This window comes from Gorilla gorilla, chromosome 18, assembly GCF_029281585.2.
Source record: "Gorilla gorilla gorilla isolate KB3781 chromosome 18, NHGRI_mGorGor1-v2.1_pri, whole genome shotgun sequence".
NCBI lineage: Eukaryota > Metazoa > Chordata > Mammalia > Primates > Hominidae > Gorilla > Gorilla gorilla.
The window spans coordinates 6,113,267-6,128,035 of NC_073242.2; the positions used below are offsets into that span (position 1 = coordinate 6,113,267).

Consider the following 14,769-nt stretch of genomic DNA (forward strand, 5'->3'; position numbering starts at 1 on the left):
TGAGATGGAGTCTCACTCTGTCGTCCAGTCTAGAGTGCAGTGGCTCCATCTTGGCTCACTGCAACCTCTGCCTGCCGGGTTCAAGCGATTCTCCTGCCTCAGCCTCCCACGTAGCTGGGACTACAGGCATGTGCCACCATACCCGGCTAATTTTTTGTATTTTTAGTAGAGACGGGGTTTTACCTGCTGGCCAGGCTGGTCTCAAACTCCTAACCCTGTGATCCACCTGCCTCGGCCTCCCAAAGTGCTGGGATTACAGGCATGAGCCACTGTGCCCGGCCCGCCTGGCTAATTTTTGTATTTTTTTGTACAGATGGGGTTTTGCCATGTTGCGTGGGCTAGTCTTGAACTCCTGGGCTTGGCGTCAAAAGATCGTCCCCGTTCGGCCTCCCAAATAGCTGGGATTATAGGTGCATGCCACCATGCCTGGCTATTTTTTTTTATTTTTGATAGAGATGAGGTCTCATTATGTTGCCCAGGCTGGTCTTGAACTCCTGGGCTGAAGTGATCCTCCTGCCTGAGCCTCCCAAAGTGCTGGGATTACAGATGTGAGCCCCTTTGCTGGCCTGGACCTGGTTTTTATAGATGCCTTAAATGGGTTGTTGCCTTGTGTGCACAGCCCCAGAAATGTCGTGCTCTCTTTTTGAGTGAGGGTTTGGGGAACAAGAAAGAATCCAAGCGCTCCCTCGGGTCTTTTGCACACATCCTTGGCTCGGGTGTCCCTCTGAGTCCAGCACGTCGCCGGACCATTCGCGGCAGCAAACACAACTTGGGATCTGCATCTCCCTAAGGGAACTTCGCAAGGTGCACCCACAGCTTTTGCTGTTTCCAGTTTAATATTCAACCTGAATCTGGGGCCAGCTGAGTGGAGGCTGGTGCTGCTCTGACCAGCTCCTGTTCTGTTTAGAAACATGTTTATTGCCTTAAGAAGGAGCCAGTTCTTTCACCCAAACAGGATGGGCCTGGAGTTCCTCCAGAGACTAGTGGGCCCATAGCAGGGAAGGAGGGATGTAAGCTGTGGATAACCGACCGACACATGTAAGATTGTGCAGTGTGACCCGGGCGTGGCTGTGCGCATGTGAGTGGACCTGTCGGCCTGACCTTCAGGACCAGGGAAAGGGGGAGCCCTCACTGCCTTCCCTCCCAGGACAAAGCAAACCAATCAATGGTCTTAAGGGTTTCTTTTCTTCTGAAGCCTAGTCCTGCTGTGGGCAAGGTTTTTCCAGTGGGGTATATTAAAATCAACTTCGGTGGCTCACGCTTCTAATCTCAGCACTTTGGGAGGCTGAGGCGGGCGGATCACCTGAGGTCGGGAGTTCGAGACCAGCCTGACCAACATGGACAATCCCTGTCTCTACTAAAAATACAAAATTAGCCGGGTATGGTGGCACATGCCGGTAATCCCAGCTACTTCAGAGGCTGAGGCAGGGGAATCACTTGAACCCAGGGAGGCGGAGATTACAGTGAGCTGAGATTACGCCACTGCACTCCAGCCTGGACGACAGTGCGGCACTCTGTCTCAAAAAAATAAATAAATAAAAATTGGCTAAAATGGTAAATTTTTTGTTTGTTTGTTTGTTTTTTTGAGACAGTCTTGCTCTGTCACCTGGGCTGGAGTGCAGTGGCACAATGTCGGCTCACTGCAAGCTCCGCCTCCCAGGTTCACGCCATTCTCCTGCCTCAGCCTCCCGAGTAGCTGGTACTACAGGCTCCCGCAACCACGCCCGGCTAATTTTTTTGTATTTTTAGTAGAGACGGGGTTTCACTGTGTTAGCCAGGATGGTCTCGATCTCCTGACCTCATGATCCACCCGCCTTGGCCTCCCAAAGTGCTGGGATTACAGGCATGAGCCACTGCGCCCGGCCTAAAATGGTAAATTTTATGCTATGTGTATTTTACCACACACACAAAAACACGTGTCGAGGTGTTTTCCCAAGACATTGTCTCGCAGACGTACGTTTTACACTATGATTTTTACTTTTCACGAACAGTTTTAAAGTAGTATTTGCCTTATAATAGGTAGGTGAATGTTCTAGCTGCAAGAGAAACCAGAGTGGTCTGGTCACTTAACCAAAACTTGCTGAAGCAGACCCCTGTGGCACACTGGGAACTTCTACCATCCCAGGTGGAAAGGTTAGTCTGATGTGCGTAAGCAAACCTTGCACTTTTGTGCGCAGGACGGTATCCTTGGGCCGGGGCAGCCACCTGTTGTCCAGAATCCCACAGGGCACGTCTTACCCACTCCTTTTATGTTTGCCTGAGCCCAAGGGTTGCTGTTCTTGGAGAAACACCAACCACCCCCACTTGACTTCTGGCCCATTCGGATCCAGAAATGTGCAGTTTTAAAGCTGCAGCACCTTCCATTTAGGTCCCAGCTCTCCCTCTGGAAACATGCCTGCTCCTCACCAGAGATTCCTCCCTGGAGCACCTGCCTGAAGCATAGCTTTCAAGCTGGTGGTTTTAGAAAGTTAAGAGCTGGCTTCAGAATTCCGACAGGGTGGGATAGCATAGGCTGTGACTTTCTTAGCACGCACAGCTGGTTAAAGAGAACTGGGAACGGGCTGGGCGTGGTGGCTCATGCCTGTAATCCCAACACTTTGGGAGGCTGAGGTGGGTGGATCACGAGATCAGGAGTTCGAGACCAGCCTGGCCAACATGGTGAAACCCCATCTCTACTAAAAATACAAAAACTGGCTGGGTGTGGTGGCGGGTGCCTGTAATCCCAGCTACTCAGGAGGCTGAGGCAGGAGAATCACTTGAGCCCGGGAGGCGGAAGTTGCAGTGAGCTGAGATTACGCCACTGCACTCCAGCCCATGCAACAGTGCAAGACTCTGTCTCAAAAAAAAAAAAGAGAGAGAACTAGAACGAAGCATCTCTTTGCTCAAAGTGATCTTCTCAACTGGGGGTTCCTTTTCAGAAGGCCCCCAGGGTGCAGGGTGGTGTTTAGGAGCCTGGGTTGGACCATGCTCGAGTGGAAAGGTGTTTTCAGCAGGGTCAGCCTCTTTTTTTGGTAGAGATGGGGGTCTCACCATGTTGCCCAGGCTGGTCTTGAACTCCTGGCCTCAACTAGTCCTCCCACCTTGGCCTCCTGAGTAGCTGAGATTATAGATATGAGCCACTGTGCCCAGCCAAGGGCCAAGCTCTTGAAGCCCTTCTGGGAACTCTATCTCTAGCCTCTCATTACTCAGAATCTGTGTGACGTATTCCAGTAACTTCATAAGTTCCGTGAAAAGAAGGTATACTCCAAAGTTTGTAACGGCTTCTCAAAAGTCACTTATCTTAAGTGGATGCCCTTCTAATACTTACACAAAGATTAAGGCAAATAATGTGGCTGCGCATCGTGACTCTCACTCGTAATTCCAGCATGGTGGGAAGATCACTTGAGGCCTGCGGTTCAAGGCCAACCTGGGTGACAGAACAAGACCCCATCACACACACACACACACACACACACAAAATAAATAATAATAATAAACAAAAAAACAGGCCAGGAGCACTGGCTCACGCTTGTAATCCCAGCACTTTGGGAGGCTGTGGTGGGTGGATTGCTTGAGATCAGGAGTTTAAGACCAGTCTGGGTAACATGGCAAAATCTCGTCTCTACTAAAAAGAGAAAAAATTAGCTGGGTGTGGTGGCGCCTAACTGTAGTCTCAGCTATAGCTGAGGTGGGAGGATCACCTGAGCCCAGGAGGCAGAAGTTGCAGTGTGCCGAGATGGTGCCATTGCACTCTAGCCTGGATGTCAGCACAAGACCTTGTCTCAAACAAAACAAAACAAGGCCGGGCACAGTGGCTCATGCCTGTAATCCCAACATTTTGGGAGGCCAAGACAGGAGGATTGCTTGAGCCCAGGAGTTCAAGACCAGCCTGGAGAGCATAGCGAGACCCTGTCTCTACAAAAACATAAAAAATTAGGCCGGGGCGGTGGCTCTCGTCTGTAATCCCACACTTTGGGAGGCCAAGGCAGGCACATCACGAGGTCAGGAGTTTGAGACCAGCCTGACCAACATGGTGAAGCCCTGTCTCTACTAAAAATACAAAAAATTAGCCAGGCGTGGTGGTGCATGCCTTTAGTCCCAGCTACTCAGAAGGCTGAGTCTGGAGAATCGCTTGAACCAGGGGCGCGGAGGTTGCCGTGAGTGGAGATCGTGACACTGTACTCCAGCCTGGGCGACAGGGTGAGACTCCATCTCAAAAAAAAAAATTAACTGGGCATGGTGGTGGACACCTGTCATCCCAGCTACTCAGGAGGCTGAGGCAGGAAGATTGTTCAAGCCATTCAAGGCTGCAGAGAGCAGGGTCACGCCACTGCACCGCAGTCCAACCTGGGCAACAGAGCGAGACCCTGTCTCAAAAGAAAAGAAAACTACACCACATTCGAAAAAATACGTTCTTTAAAATGTGAACCTTGAAACACAGATGCTAAAAGTGTTTTTTTAATCCTGCAGGGTGTGAGATGGCAGACAGGTTTGCAGAAAACCCTCAGAAAGGGGGCTGGAGGATTTAGCCACTCTGTCCTCCCCTTCCGGCAGCCCAGGGCCTCCTCCCGAGCACAGCGGCGCTATGGACTCTCCAGGATACAACTGCTTCGTGGACAAAGACAAGATGGACGCTGCCATCCAGGACCTGGGGCCCAAGGAGCTGAGCTGCACTGAACTGCAGGAACTGAAGCAGCTGGCGCGCCAGGGCTACTGGGCCCAAAGCCATGCCCTGCGGGCAAAGGTGTACCAGCGCCTGATCCGGGACATTCCCTGCCGCACGGTCACGCCCGACGCCAGCGTGTACAGCGACATCGTGGGCAAGATCGTGGGCAAGCACAGCAGCAGCTGCCTGCCGCTGCCCGAGTTCGTGGACAACACGCAGGTGCCCAGCTACTGCCTGAATGCACGCGGCGAGGGGGCCGTGCGCAAGATCCTCCTGTGCCTGGCCAACCAGTTCCCCGACATCTCCTTCTGCCCCGCCCTGCCGGCCGTGGTGGCCCTGCTGCTGCACTACAGCATCGACGAGGCCGAGTGCTTCGAGAAGGCCTGCCGCATCCTGGCCTGCAATGACCCCGGCAGGAGGCTGATCGACCAGAGCTTCCTGGCCTTTGAGTCGTCCTGCATGACGTTTGGGGACCTGGTGAACAAGTACTGCCAGGCGGCCCACAAACTGATGGTGGCCGTGTCGGAGGATGTCCTGCAGGTCTATGCGGACTGGCAGCGCTGGCTGTTTGGGGAGCTGCCCCTCTGCTACTTCGCCCGGGTCTTTGACGTCTTCCTGGTGGAGGGCTACAAGGTGCTGTACCGCGTGGCGCTGGCCATCCTCAAGTTCTTCCACAAGGTGAGGGCCGGGCAGCCGCTGGAGTCGGACAGCGTGAAGCAGGACATCCGCACGTTCGTCAGAGACATCGCGAAGACGGTGTCCCCTGAGAAGCTGCTGGAGAAAGCGTTCGCCATCCGCCTCTTCTCCCGCAAGGAGATCCAGCTCCTGCAGATGGCCAATGAGAAAGCCCTGAAGCAGAAGGGCATCACCGTGAAGCAGAAGAGGTAGGTCCCCGGCAGCCTGTGAGGGGCACACCCAGGGTGGGGGGCTGGGGCAGGACGTGTCTGGCATGAGCTCATCCTGCCGGCCTCCAGGCGGCCTCTGCCCATGGTCCACCCAGCCATCCGTGCATGGCTGGAAAGACACTGAAACAGGAAGGGCCTTCCCAGTTACAGCCACAGACGAGGGACATCGGGTCCTATCCTCTGGGACCAGGCCCACGGCTGAGATGAAAGCTGATGCTGGCCATGGGGTCGGAAGGCATCGTGGGAGGACAGGCCCACTCCCAGGGTCATTTCAGGGCAGTGTCTGCTCCACCCCTCCAGCTCTGGGCTCCGTGGCTGGTCTCTGCTGTGGCTGCTGGGCGTGGCCTCCCCGCCTGGAGCACAGCCCCAGGGTAGCAGGGTCAGGAGTTCATGGTGTCTGTCCTATGTGGATTTGGCAGCCGGCGCTGTGATGGTGCCACGCTGCGGCCTGTTGGCGTGCAGCCCTCTTTCTTCTGGGCCAGCAAAGGCCTGTCGGGGGATCGGTACTCACACTAACCTCTCTTTGTCTGTTTTATTTTTCTTCTCCATGTCCGTTGCTTTCTCCTGTTTTTCAGTGTGTCACTTTCTAAAAGGTAGGTCTGAAACTGTATCTGCACACCTGGCCTCTGTCTTTCCACCAGGCTGACTCTAGGCCAGCTGCTTGCTCTGGGTCTCAGGGCTGCTCTCGTGGGCCAGCTTCAGCAGCGCTGCCTCTGAGCCGGACTGATGCTCAGGCGCCTTCTGTCTGTCTGTCTGCCTGCCTCCCTGCCTGTCTGCCTCTGTCATGCTATCTGCTGGTGTTTGGCTCACCCTGAAGCCTTGTCTTGCCAGAGCAGTTGCTCTCTGTCCTGATTTCTTAGAGAAAAGGTGCATTGTCCCCATCCAAGCTGGGCACTTTCCCTTCTGTAATGGGTGGGAGGTGGGGCTCCTGGGAACTTTCTCCCCGTTGGGCACCCAGAACCCGGCCCTAAACTGGGGCCGGGGCAAGCAGGCGAGAAGTTCCCTCTGGGCTTACTTCCAAAGAGGCTCTGGGGCATACCTCGGGGGGCATGGCCTGGCCCCAGACATGCCTTCGGGCTCTGACCCCTGCTCGCTCCCCTCAGGCAGTTTGTGCACTTGGCCGTCCATGCAGAGAACTTCCGCTCGGAGATCGTCAGCGTGAGGGAGATGAGAGACATCTGGTCCTGGGTCCCCGAGCGCTTTGCCCTGTGCCAGCCCCTTCTGCTGTTCTCCTCCCTGCAGCACGGGTACAGCCTGGCCAGGTAACACCCCAAGGGGCCAGAGCGGGCGGCAGAGCCACCCAGCCACGTGTCCTGCCCACAGAGGCTGGAAATGGGCCTCAAACCTCGGCACCTGGTGAGGCCCTGCTTCTTTCTGTGGGGCCTAAGAATCAGGGTCCCTTTCTGGGCTTCTGTCCTCCCCACGCCACCCAAACTTTGGGGGTCATGGCAGGCGTGCCACAGCTTGGGGCCGTGCAGGCGTCGTGAAGACGCCTGGGAGGCAGGATCCCCACCTCGGAGCTCACAGCATTGTCTTGGTTGGGGGACCATGTGGGCGGCAGGTCCCGGCTGTGCTCGCTCCCCACCCTGTCATCCACATGGTGCTCTGTTGTGGGCCCGGGGCATGCTGCCCTCCAGGGTGGTGCTGCCAGGTGCAGCCAGGGAGCCTCCCTCCAGCCTTGGACAGCATGTGGCCGTGGGAGCTCTGGGTTGGGCCTGGGGTGACCTGGAGGTGAGGCAGGCAGAGCTGGTCCAGCCCCCACCCAGCACCGTTCACAGGTTCATAACAACGCAAGCATTTTGGCACAGCTGGAGCCACTTCTCCTAGCCCTGCCAAGGACACCAGCCAAGCTCCGGGCGCCATGTTGGCAGACCCGGGCCTCTTTGGCTCCCACATGCCTGGGCTGCGAGGATGGCCCAAACCTCCCCACCGCAGGGACCTGTTCCTCTGGTTCCTGCTTCCCCAGCCCCTGGCGCTTGGCTCTGCACTGGGGCCTTCCACTGCAAGTCCTCTCCCCTGAGTCACACCAGGGCAGGCTGTCCTGGGGATGGCAGAGAAGGGCCAGGTGAGAAGAACACCTGGGTGAGGGTGTTGTCGGGACCCAGAGAGAAGGAAGCACAGTTCCCAGGTCTTCGCCCCAAGACAGCCGGGGCCAGCGGAGGCTGCAGGAGGCGGCTGGGAGGGTGTGCAGGGTGACAGCTGGCATGCGTGTCTCTACGCCAGGTTCTACTTCCAGTGTGAAGGACATGAGCCTACCCTCTTGCTCATCAAGACCACGCAGAAGGAGGTGAGCAGGGGCCCCGGAGCCAGGGCTGGCTCTGATGGGCTCCAGGGCCTAGGCCTCCTGTGCCAGAGCCAGAGTCAGAGCATGGGTATGGCCAGCACATGGGGCTCATCCCACACTCAGGCCACAAGGGGAAATGAGACTATCCCCAACACAGCCCCCGCCCACCCTCATTGCCAGCCCCAAGCCAGGGGCAGGGTGCACACACCTGCAACACTGCCTTTCCCACACCACTCCTGCCCTGGGGTGGGGGTGGGAGACGGCAATGCCTGCACCCCCACCCGTGACCTGGGACAGGCCCGTCAGTAGTCTGGAGCACAGGGACGCTCCTGGGGGCCTGCGGGCACAGCCTCACCCAGACCTTTCCCCCAGGTGTGTGGTGCTTACCTGTCCACAGACTGGAGTGAGAGAAATAAGTTTGGAGGCAAACTGGGCTTCTTTGGGACCGGAGAATGCTTTGTGTTTAGGGTGAGTGGGGCCAAGTGCCCCCAAACCCCCATGCAGACCCTGTAGCTGCATCCCTCCAGGAGCACCCGCCTGCCCTGGGGACACTGTTGGGTGTCGCCATGGCAGTCACCCAGCAGCGTCATCGCCCTGTGTGCTTCCGGGTTTGATCATTCAGCCGCGCGCTGCTCCGGGGCAGGGGGCCTCATCTGCTCGAGCCACCAGCTCCCCAGCCCCTGGCTCGGGCCGCAGCCACCTTGGGCTCTGGGTGCAGATCCACGGGATGAAACGGGTTGTGGCTCTGGGGCAGAGGGGCCTGCGAACGCCCGTGCCAGCTCCTCACACTCCCCTTCCACCCCAGCTGCAGCCTGAGGTGCAGCGCTACGAGTGGGTGGTGATCAAGCACCCCGAGCTGACCAAGCCCCCACCCTTGATGGCTGCCGAGCCCACCGCCCCACTCAGCCACTCCACCTCCTCAGACCCCGCTGACCGCCTCTCGCCCTTCCTGGCCGCTCGCCACTTCAACCTGCCCTCCAAGACCGAGTCCATGTTCATGGCGGGGGGCAGCGACTGCCTCATCGTCGGTGAGCGCCAGCAGACGGGGCTCTGGGATGAGGGTGTGGGGTCCGGGCAGCTGAAGCTGCTGCACCCAGCCCTCCCTGACCGGGGTGGCAGAGAAGAGGCCCTGGGTGTCAGGGTGGACCAGGCATGATGGGTGGGAGGGGGCTGGAAGGGAGGGACCAGCCTGGACAGCTGGTCCTGGGTGCTATGGAGGGTCAACGGTCTGTGCGGTTTCAGAGAGGCCCGTGCAGGGCAGGACAGCTGGGACAGCAGGTGAGGTGCCTGGGTCAGTGCTGATAGGGCAGTCAGGCCGCCACTGACCTGAGCATCCTGCAGGGGGAGGAGGCGGCCAGGCGCTCTACATCGATGGGGACCTGAACCGGGGCCGCACAAGCCACTGCGACACCTTCAACAACCAGCCCCTCTGCTCCGAGAACTTCCTCATTGCTGCCGTGGAGGCCTGGGGCTTCCAGGACCCTGACACCCAGTGACGGCCTGTGCCACGGTGACTGAGCCGTGGTGGGGCGGTGGGCCGAGGCTGGGCTGCCACCTCGGGCAGCAGAGAGCAGATGAAACCCCCATGTGGTAGGCAGGGTTGGGGGACGGCAGGACCCCATGGCCAAGCCTGGCGTTGCCTGGACCTGCTGCTGCCTCTACCTGGGGTTTGGGCTGGGCTTCCCCAGTCCACCTGCATCTGGGTCAGAGCTGGAGGGCCTGCTGTGCCCCCAGCCCCACCCAGAGCTGGCATAGGAAGTACCTTCCTCCTCCGTGGAGGCTTTCTTAGCCCAAGGCCTTGGGAGTGTCTGGGTCTTGCTGCCCCTGAGCCTCTCTAGGCAGCCTGAGCCCCTGGGGTGGGAGTGGAACGGCAGTGGGAACGTGCAGCTAAGGGTGGGCCTGTGGTGCCCCCTGCTGGTGCCGCACAGCATCGCGCCCTCCTGAGCAGGGCCCTGCAGCCTGGCTGGCTGGCGACTGAATCCCAGCGTAGATCCCGAGAACAGACTGGCACCCTTGGGCCTGCCCCCTGGCGGACCCCACCCCCTGTCCTGGGCCTTTGCCCCAGTTCCCTCCCCAGGCCTCCTGGGCCACCTCTCACAGTAACCCTTCTTGGCTGCCTCTGAGCTGCGTTTGGGAGCTGCTGGGTGGGAGGAGGAGGGTGGGATTTGTGCTGGGCTCCACCCCCAGGGAGGGTGGGAGCTGGAGGGGGATGTCACATGTCCTTGTGTTTCTGCAGAGCCTGAAGCTTTTGCTGGGCCTCCCTGCGTGTTCCCATCTGAAGAGGTAGCCCCGGGAGAGGCCCTCAGGGACCGACCCAGACCAGCAAGCTCCATTTCCAGGGGTCTGCCCAGAGAAGCTTGGACCCAGGGGGCTTCTCAGCTCCCCTCCCTTCCAGCCCAGGCCTCCTTGAGCTCCTGTAGCCTCTGCAGCTGCCCATTTCACCTCTTTGTCATTGCAATGACCTGGGTCCCAGGGTCACGCCCAAGCCCCTCTTTGTGGCATGCTCATCTCAGTGCAGCCCCAACTGCTTCTCTGCACCAGGCCCTGTGCCCTCCCCTGGCCCTGGCCACACAGCACCTCCTTGGCCACCTTGCATGGATGCATGTCCTCCCTCTGTCCCTCTTGTGGTGCTGTGGCTGGCCACGTGTCAGGGTTTTCTGTGAGCCTCTCACCTTACAGCCTTTGGGCCCCTGGGCCCCTGCCCTGCCTGAGCCCTGCGCTGGCCAGATGCAGGTAGGTGCCAAGGGAGGCCTTGCCTCTGGGCACTATAGGGGGCAGCCCCCTGCCTTGTGACCTCCCTCCATGCCCCATGACCTCCTTCAACTGGTCTTGAGGGTCTGGGCACCACGGAGGGGAGAAGGGAGACACAGAGGCCCAAGTGGCTGTTCTGGGACCATGGAAGCCTGGGTCACAGAGGCAGGTACCAGCAGTCCTGCCCCCACCCCCATCCCTGCTGGCCTCCAGCCAGTGCCACTTGGAGTCCCCTGCACCGTGCCACTGTCCATCCCCGCACCATTGCCTGCTCCTCCCATGGGGCTTTAGCCTCCCCTGACCATCTGCTCACGTAGCCTCTGACTGGGCGCACAGTGGTGCAGGAGGAAGGACCGGGAACCCTGTGTGGCTTTGGGCAAGCTGACAAACCCATCTGGAACTCAGTTTCCCCAACTGTGAAATGGGGCCAGTCCCCATGCCCTGCTGTCCTCCTCACAGGACTGCTGAGAGGCTCGCAGGGGGACGGGGTGAATCCCTCTCACGGGGAGAGGTATGGGAGGGAATCGCCACTCATCTCAGCCCACCGCGGCCCTCCAGGCCCCCGCCTGAGCCCCTGAGGCCCTCATCTGTACCGCCAGCTTTGGTGTTCATTAAACATGGTCTTGCTGCATCAGCTCCAGGGCTCCAAGCCGAGTCTGATCTCTTCAGCCAGAGGGGCCTCCGGGGGCTTCCTGGGCCTACAGCCAAGCAGGTGTGGGAGGCTGCCCGCTGTAGTGCTCACCCACATTCTATGACTGGAATGCTGCAAGCCTCTTCCAGAGGGAGCCCTCCAGGAGCAGGGAAGGCATATCCGTGGACCATTTGTAGGTTTCCCTCTGCAAACTTCCTGAACTGGGTGGTGATTTTTCTGGCGAGTTAAGTCCAGCAGGTTCTGCGTGGCTGCCCCAGGGGGCCCCACCCGGGCCTTCCAGTGATCTGGACCAGGAAGACGGATTGCTGCTGGGTCATGATTTCCACATCATGAGCGAAGTTCTTTGTTTTTTGTGTGCATGCAAAATATTGTTTCTTTAAATTTAATATCTTTTCCTAACTTTTCTACTAACCTAGAAGGTATGTGTGATTATTATCTTTTTTATTCTTATCACTGTACTTGTTATTATCTGATATTAGGTACTCCCAAATAGAACATAATTTATTTTGTTAATGTTCTCTATTTCTTCTGGATTATTTATTAGCTTTGGATGTTAAAAATTAGCCAAAAGTGGCTGCTCTGCCTATGAAGTAGCCATTCTTTGTTTAAAAAAAAAAAGCCAACATTTGATGAAACTGCATAATAAATTATCATTTGTTTTTAGAAACATTCAAACAATTATTTTTTGATTTTTTTTTTTTTTTTTTTTTTTTGAGACAGAGTCACCCAGGCTGGAGTGCAGTGGTGTGATCTTGGCTCACTGCAACCTCTGCCTCCTGGGTTCAAGCGATTCTCCTGCCTCAGCCTCCTGAGTAGCTGGGATTACAGGCATACGCCACCACGCCCAGTTAAATTTTTTTTGTATTTTTAGTAGAGGCAGGGCTTCACCGTGTTGGTCAGGCTGGTCTTGAACTCCTGACCTCGTGATCCACCCACCCCAGCCTCCCAAAGTGCTGGGATTACAGGTGTGAGCCACTGCGCCTAGCCTATTTTTTTATTTTTTTGAATAGACCACTTTGTGCTGAATAAATGTTTAACATTTATTTTTAAAACAACAATTGAACCTAATTTAAAATAGTTTATTAAATGAATTCATTAAAGCAGATTATATGCCTTTGGGGCTTCAGATAATCAGTTTAAACAAAAGAACTTATGAGAGTAAGTCATTTGTACTTGAATTTTTTCAGAGTTTTAATGAACTAAAGTATTTTAATTTTTCTATTTTTGTAAGCCGCGTAGTTCATTTTTTGAGTTTTTCAGTGGAATTTGTTTTAAAACGTTTTGAAGATTTCAGAGGCCTTCATATTTCTCTTATCCACTTTCTGAACCCATAAAGCCTTTGCAGTCTCCTTGAGTAGTTTATATTTAGTAATTTAGTTGTGTACCTTTTTATTTTGAAGTAATTTTTGATTTGCAGAAGAGTTGCAGAGACGGTACAGGGTTTCCATGTACCCTCACCTTCCCCCATGTCAATATCAAAACAAAGAAATAAGCATTGTTGCATTGCTGTTAACTAAACCACAGGCCTATTGAGATTGCCCCCTTTTTTTTTTGAGACAGAGTCTCGCTCTGTCGCCCAGGCTGGAGTGCAGTGGCGCAATCTCGGCTCACCGGAAGCCCCGCCTCCCGGGTTCACGCCATTCTCCTGCCTCAGCCTCCTGACTAGCTGGGACTACGGGCACCCGCCACCACGCCCGGCTAATTTTTTTATATTTTTAGTAGAGATGGGGTTTCACCGTGTTAGCCAGGATGGTCTTGATCTCCTGACCTCGTGATCTGCCCTCCTCGGCCTCCCAGAGTGCTGGGATTACAGGCGTGAGCCACCGCGCCCGGCCGAGATTGCCCCGTTTTTTTCCCAGTGTCCAGGAATCGATTTAATTTTTACAGTTATTTACTTTCTCACATTTTTACTAAGTCCAGAATATCATCAAACTCACAAAACCACTGGTCAAAAAAACCCAAATGGCCACTAATTAGGCAATACAGCACCTGCCTCAAATTTGGGTTCATATGGATTTTTTCCTCCCTTTTTGTGGAGAACATAGTCTTGCTGTGTTGCCCAGGCTAGTCTTGAACTCCTGGACTCAAGCGATCCTCCCGCCTCTGCCTCCCTAAACTCTGGGATTACAGGTGTGAGCTGCTGTGCCCAGCTCATCCAGATTCTTGCTGGTTCTCTTTCTCAGCCTAAATGTCTTGTTTTCGTGGAGAAATTATCAAATGAAGCAGGAGTGCCAAACAAGCCTCATAGGCTCTTCACCCTACAACATCTATGTTAGGTAGAAAAGTATGTGGATTTTTAAAAATAATCTGGTATAAAGAGTTTTTAAGAACTATCTTCATCATCTTAGTATCAGATTGTGCTTGAGAAGTTAGGTACAATGTAATGTGATTCATTGCTAAAAACAAAATGCCTCCCACAATTGCAGACTCACTCATTTTACCAAACTATGGAATTTGTCAACACCTTTGCTTGGGACCAAGGAAGCAAAGTCAGTGGATACCGTGTCCTGTAGACATGTCACCTGTGATAAGGCACGGACAACATGAACTGGCAAAGACATTGGCATTTGGTCAAATGCTTATGAGCTAAGGATAGAAGGGAAAAATAGTTGTGTGAATAATTTTACCTCTTAGTTCTTATGAAGGACGGTTATCGGGCTGGAAAAATGTTTATTGGACTGATGCTTTGGAGCCTCTCAATGAATGTAATAAAAAAAAATGTGTAGTGAGCACAAATGTATGGATTTGCAGCACAATCCAACTTTGAAAATGTGAAAATAAGTGAGTTAGTGATATGTTTGGTTGGTGTTAATTTGAGTCCTAAATAAAATCGAGTACTGGTAAAAGAAGGTCACTGTGAAATAACTTGCTATGAGAAGGCTTAGAGGGATGGGAAGTCCTGGACGCCTCTTCTCCAGGGTGTTGGAGGAGAGAGGGAGGCGCTAGGTTGACAAGACCGCGTCTGCGCATTGTGGTCACCAGCGAGTCTCTCCACTGAGGCGACAGGTACATGTCTGTCGCATTTGCAGCCGTGGCCGGTGAGAACGGCAGCATTCCCTGATCTGTCTTGTTTTCTTTTGTTCCTAGTGCCTGCTGTGTGGACAACTACACTCAGCCAAGTTTTAGGGAGACTTAGAGGAGCCGCCTTGAAGAATCAGTGTCAGACGTTTCATCAGGAATCCCTGTCAAGGCCGGGTGTGGTAGCTCACACCTGTAATCCCAAGACTTTAGGAGGCTGAGGTGGGTGGATTGTTTGAGGCCAGGAGTTTGAGAGCAGCCTGGGCAGCACAGGGAGACTCCATCTCCACAAAAAAATAGTGAAGAACCCCTGTTATGTGTAAAACACGAGTATCAAAAAGCAAACTCAACCTTTCTCATTCAAAATTTCAAAATAAGTATTTCCTTTGAAAGTTTGCATATATATATATATATATTTTTTTTTTTTTTTTTTGAGATGGAGTCTCACTCTGCCACCCAGGCTGGACTGCAGTGGTTCAATCTCGGCTCACTGCAAGCCCCACCTCCTGGGTTC

At 54.8% G+C, this 14,769-nt stretch overlaps 1 protein-coding gene across 5 annotated transcripts in view; it reads left to right on the top strand.

Moving 5' to 3' along the window:
- The window catches only part of TBC1D24 (TBC1 domain family member 24), a 30,469-nt gene extending 16,383 nt beyond the window's left edge, over positions 1–14,086 (top strand). For 2 of the 5 annotated variants that reach the window (XM_031007405.3, XM_055365003.2), the window contains exons 2-7: positions 4,450–5,529; positions 6,654–6,812; positions 7,774–7,837; positions 8,207–8,302; positions 8,640–8,862; positions 9,176–14,086. In XM_031007405.3, coding sequence (XP_030863265.1) covers positions 4,565–5,529; positions 6,654–6,812; positions 7,774–7,837; positions 8,207–8,302; positions 8,640–8,862; positions 9,176–9,330 — 1,662 coding nt within the window. In that variant the 5' untranslated portion in view covers positions 4,450–4,564 and the 3' untranslated portion in view covers positions 9,331–14,086. Of the gene's footprint in view, positions 1–4,449; positions 5,530–6,125; positions 6,144–6,653; positions 6,813–7,773; positions 7,838–8,206; positions 8,303–8,639; positions 8,863–9,175 lie in introns of all 5 variants that reach the window. The other 3 variants (XM_031007404.3, XM_031007403.3, XM_019012803.3) reach the window with 3 other exon arrangements.
- The last annotated feature ends 683 nt before the right edge of the window (positions 14,087–14,769 follow it).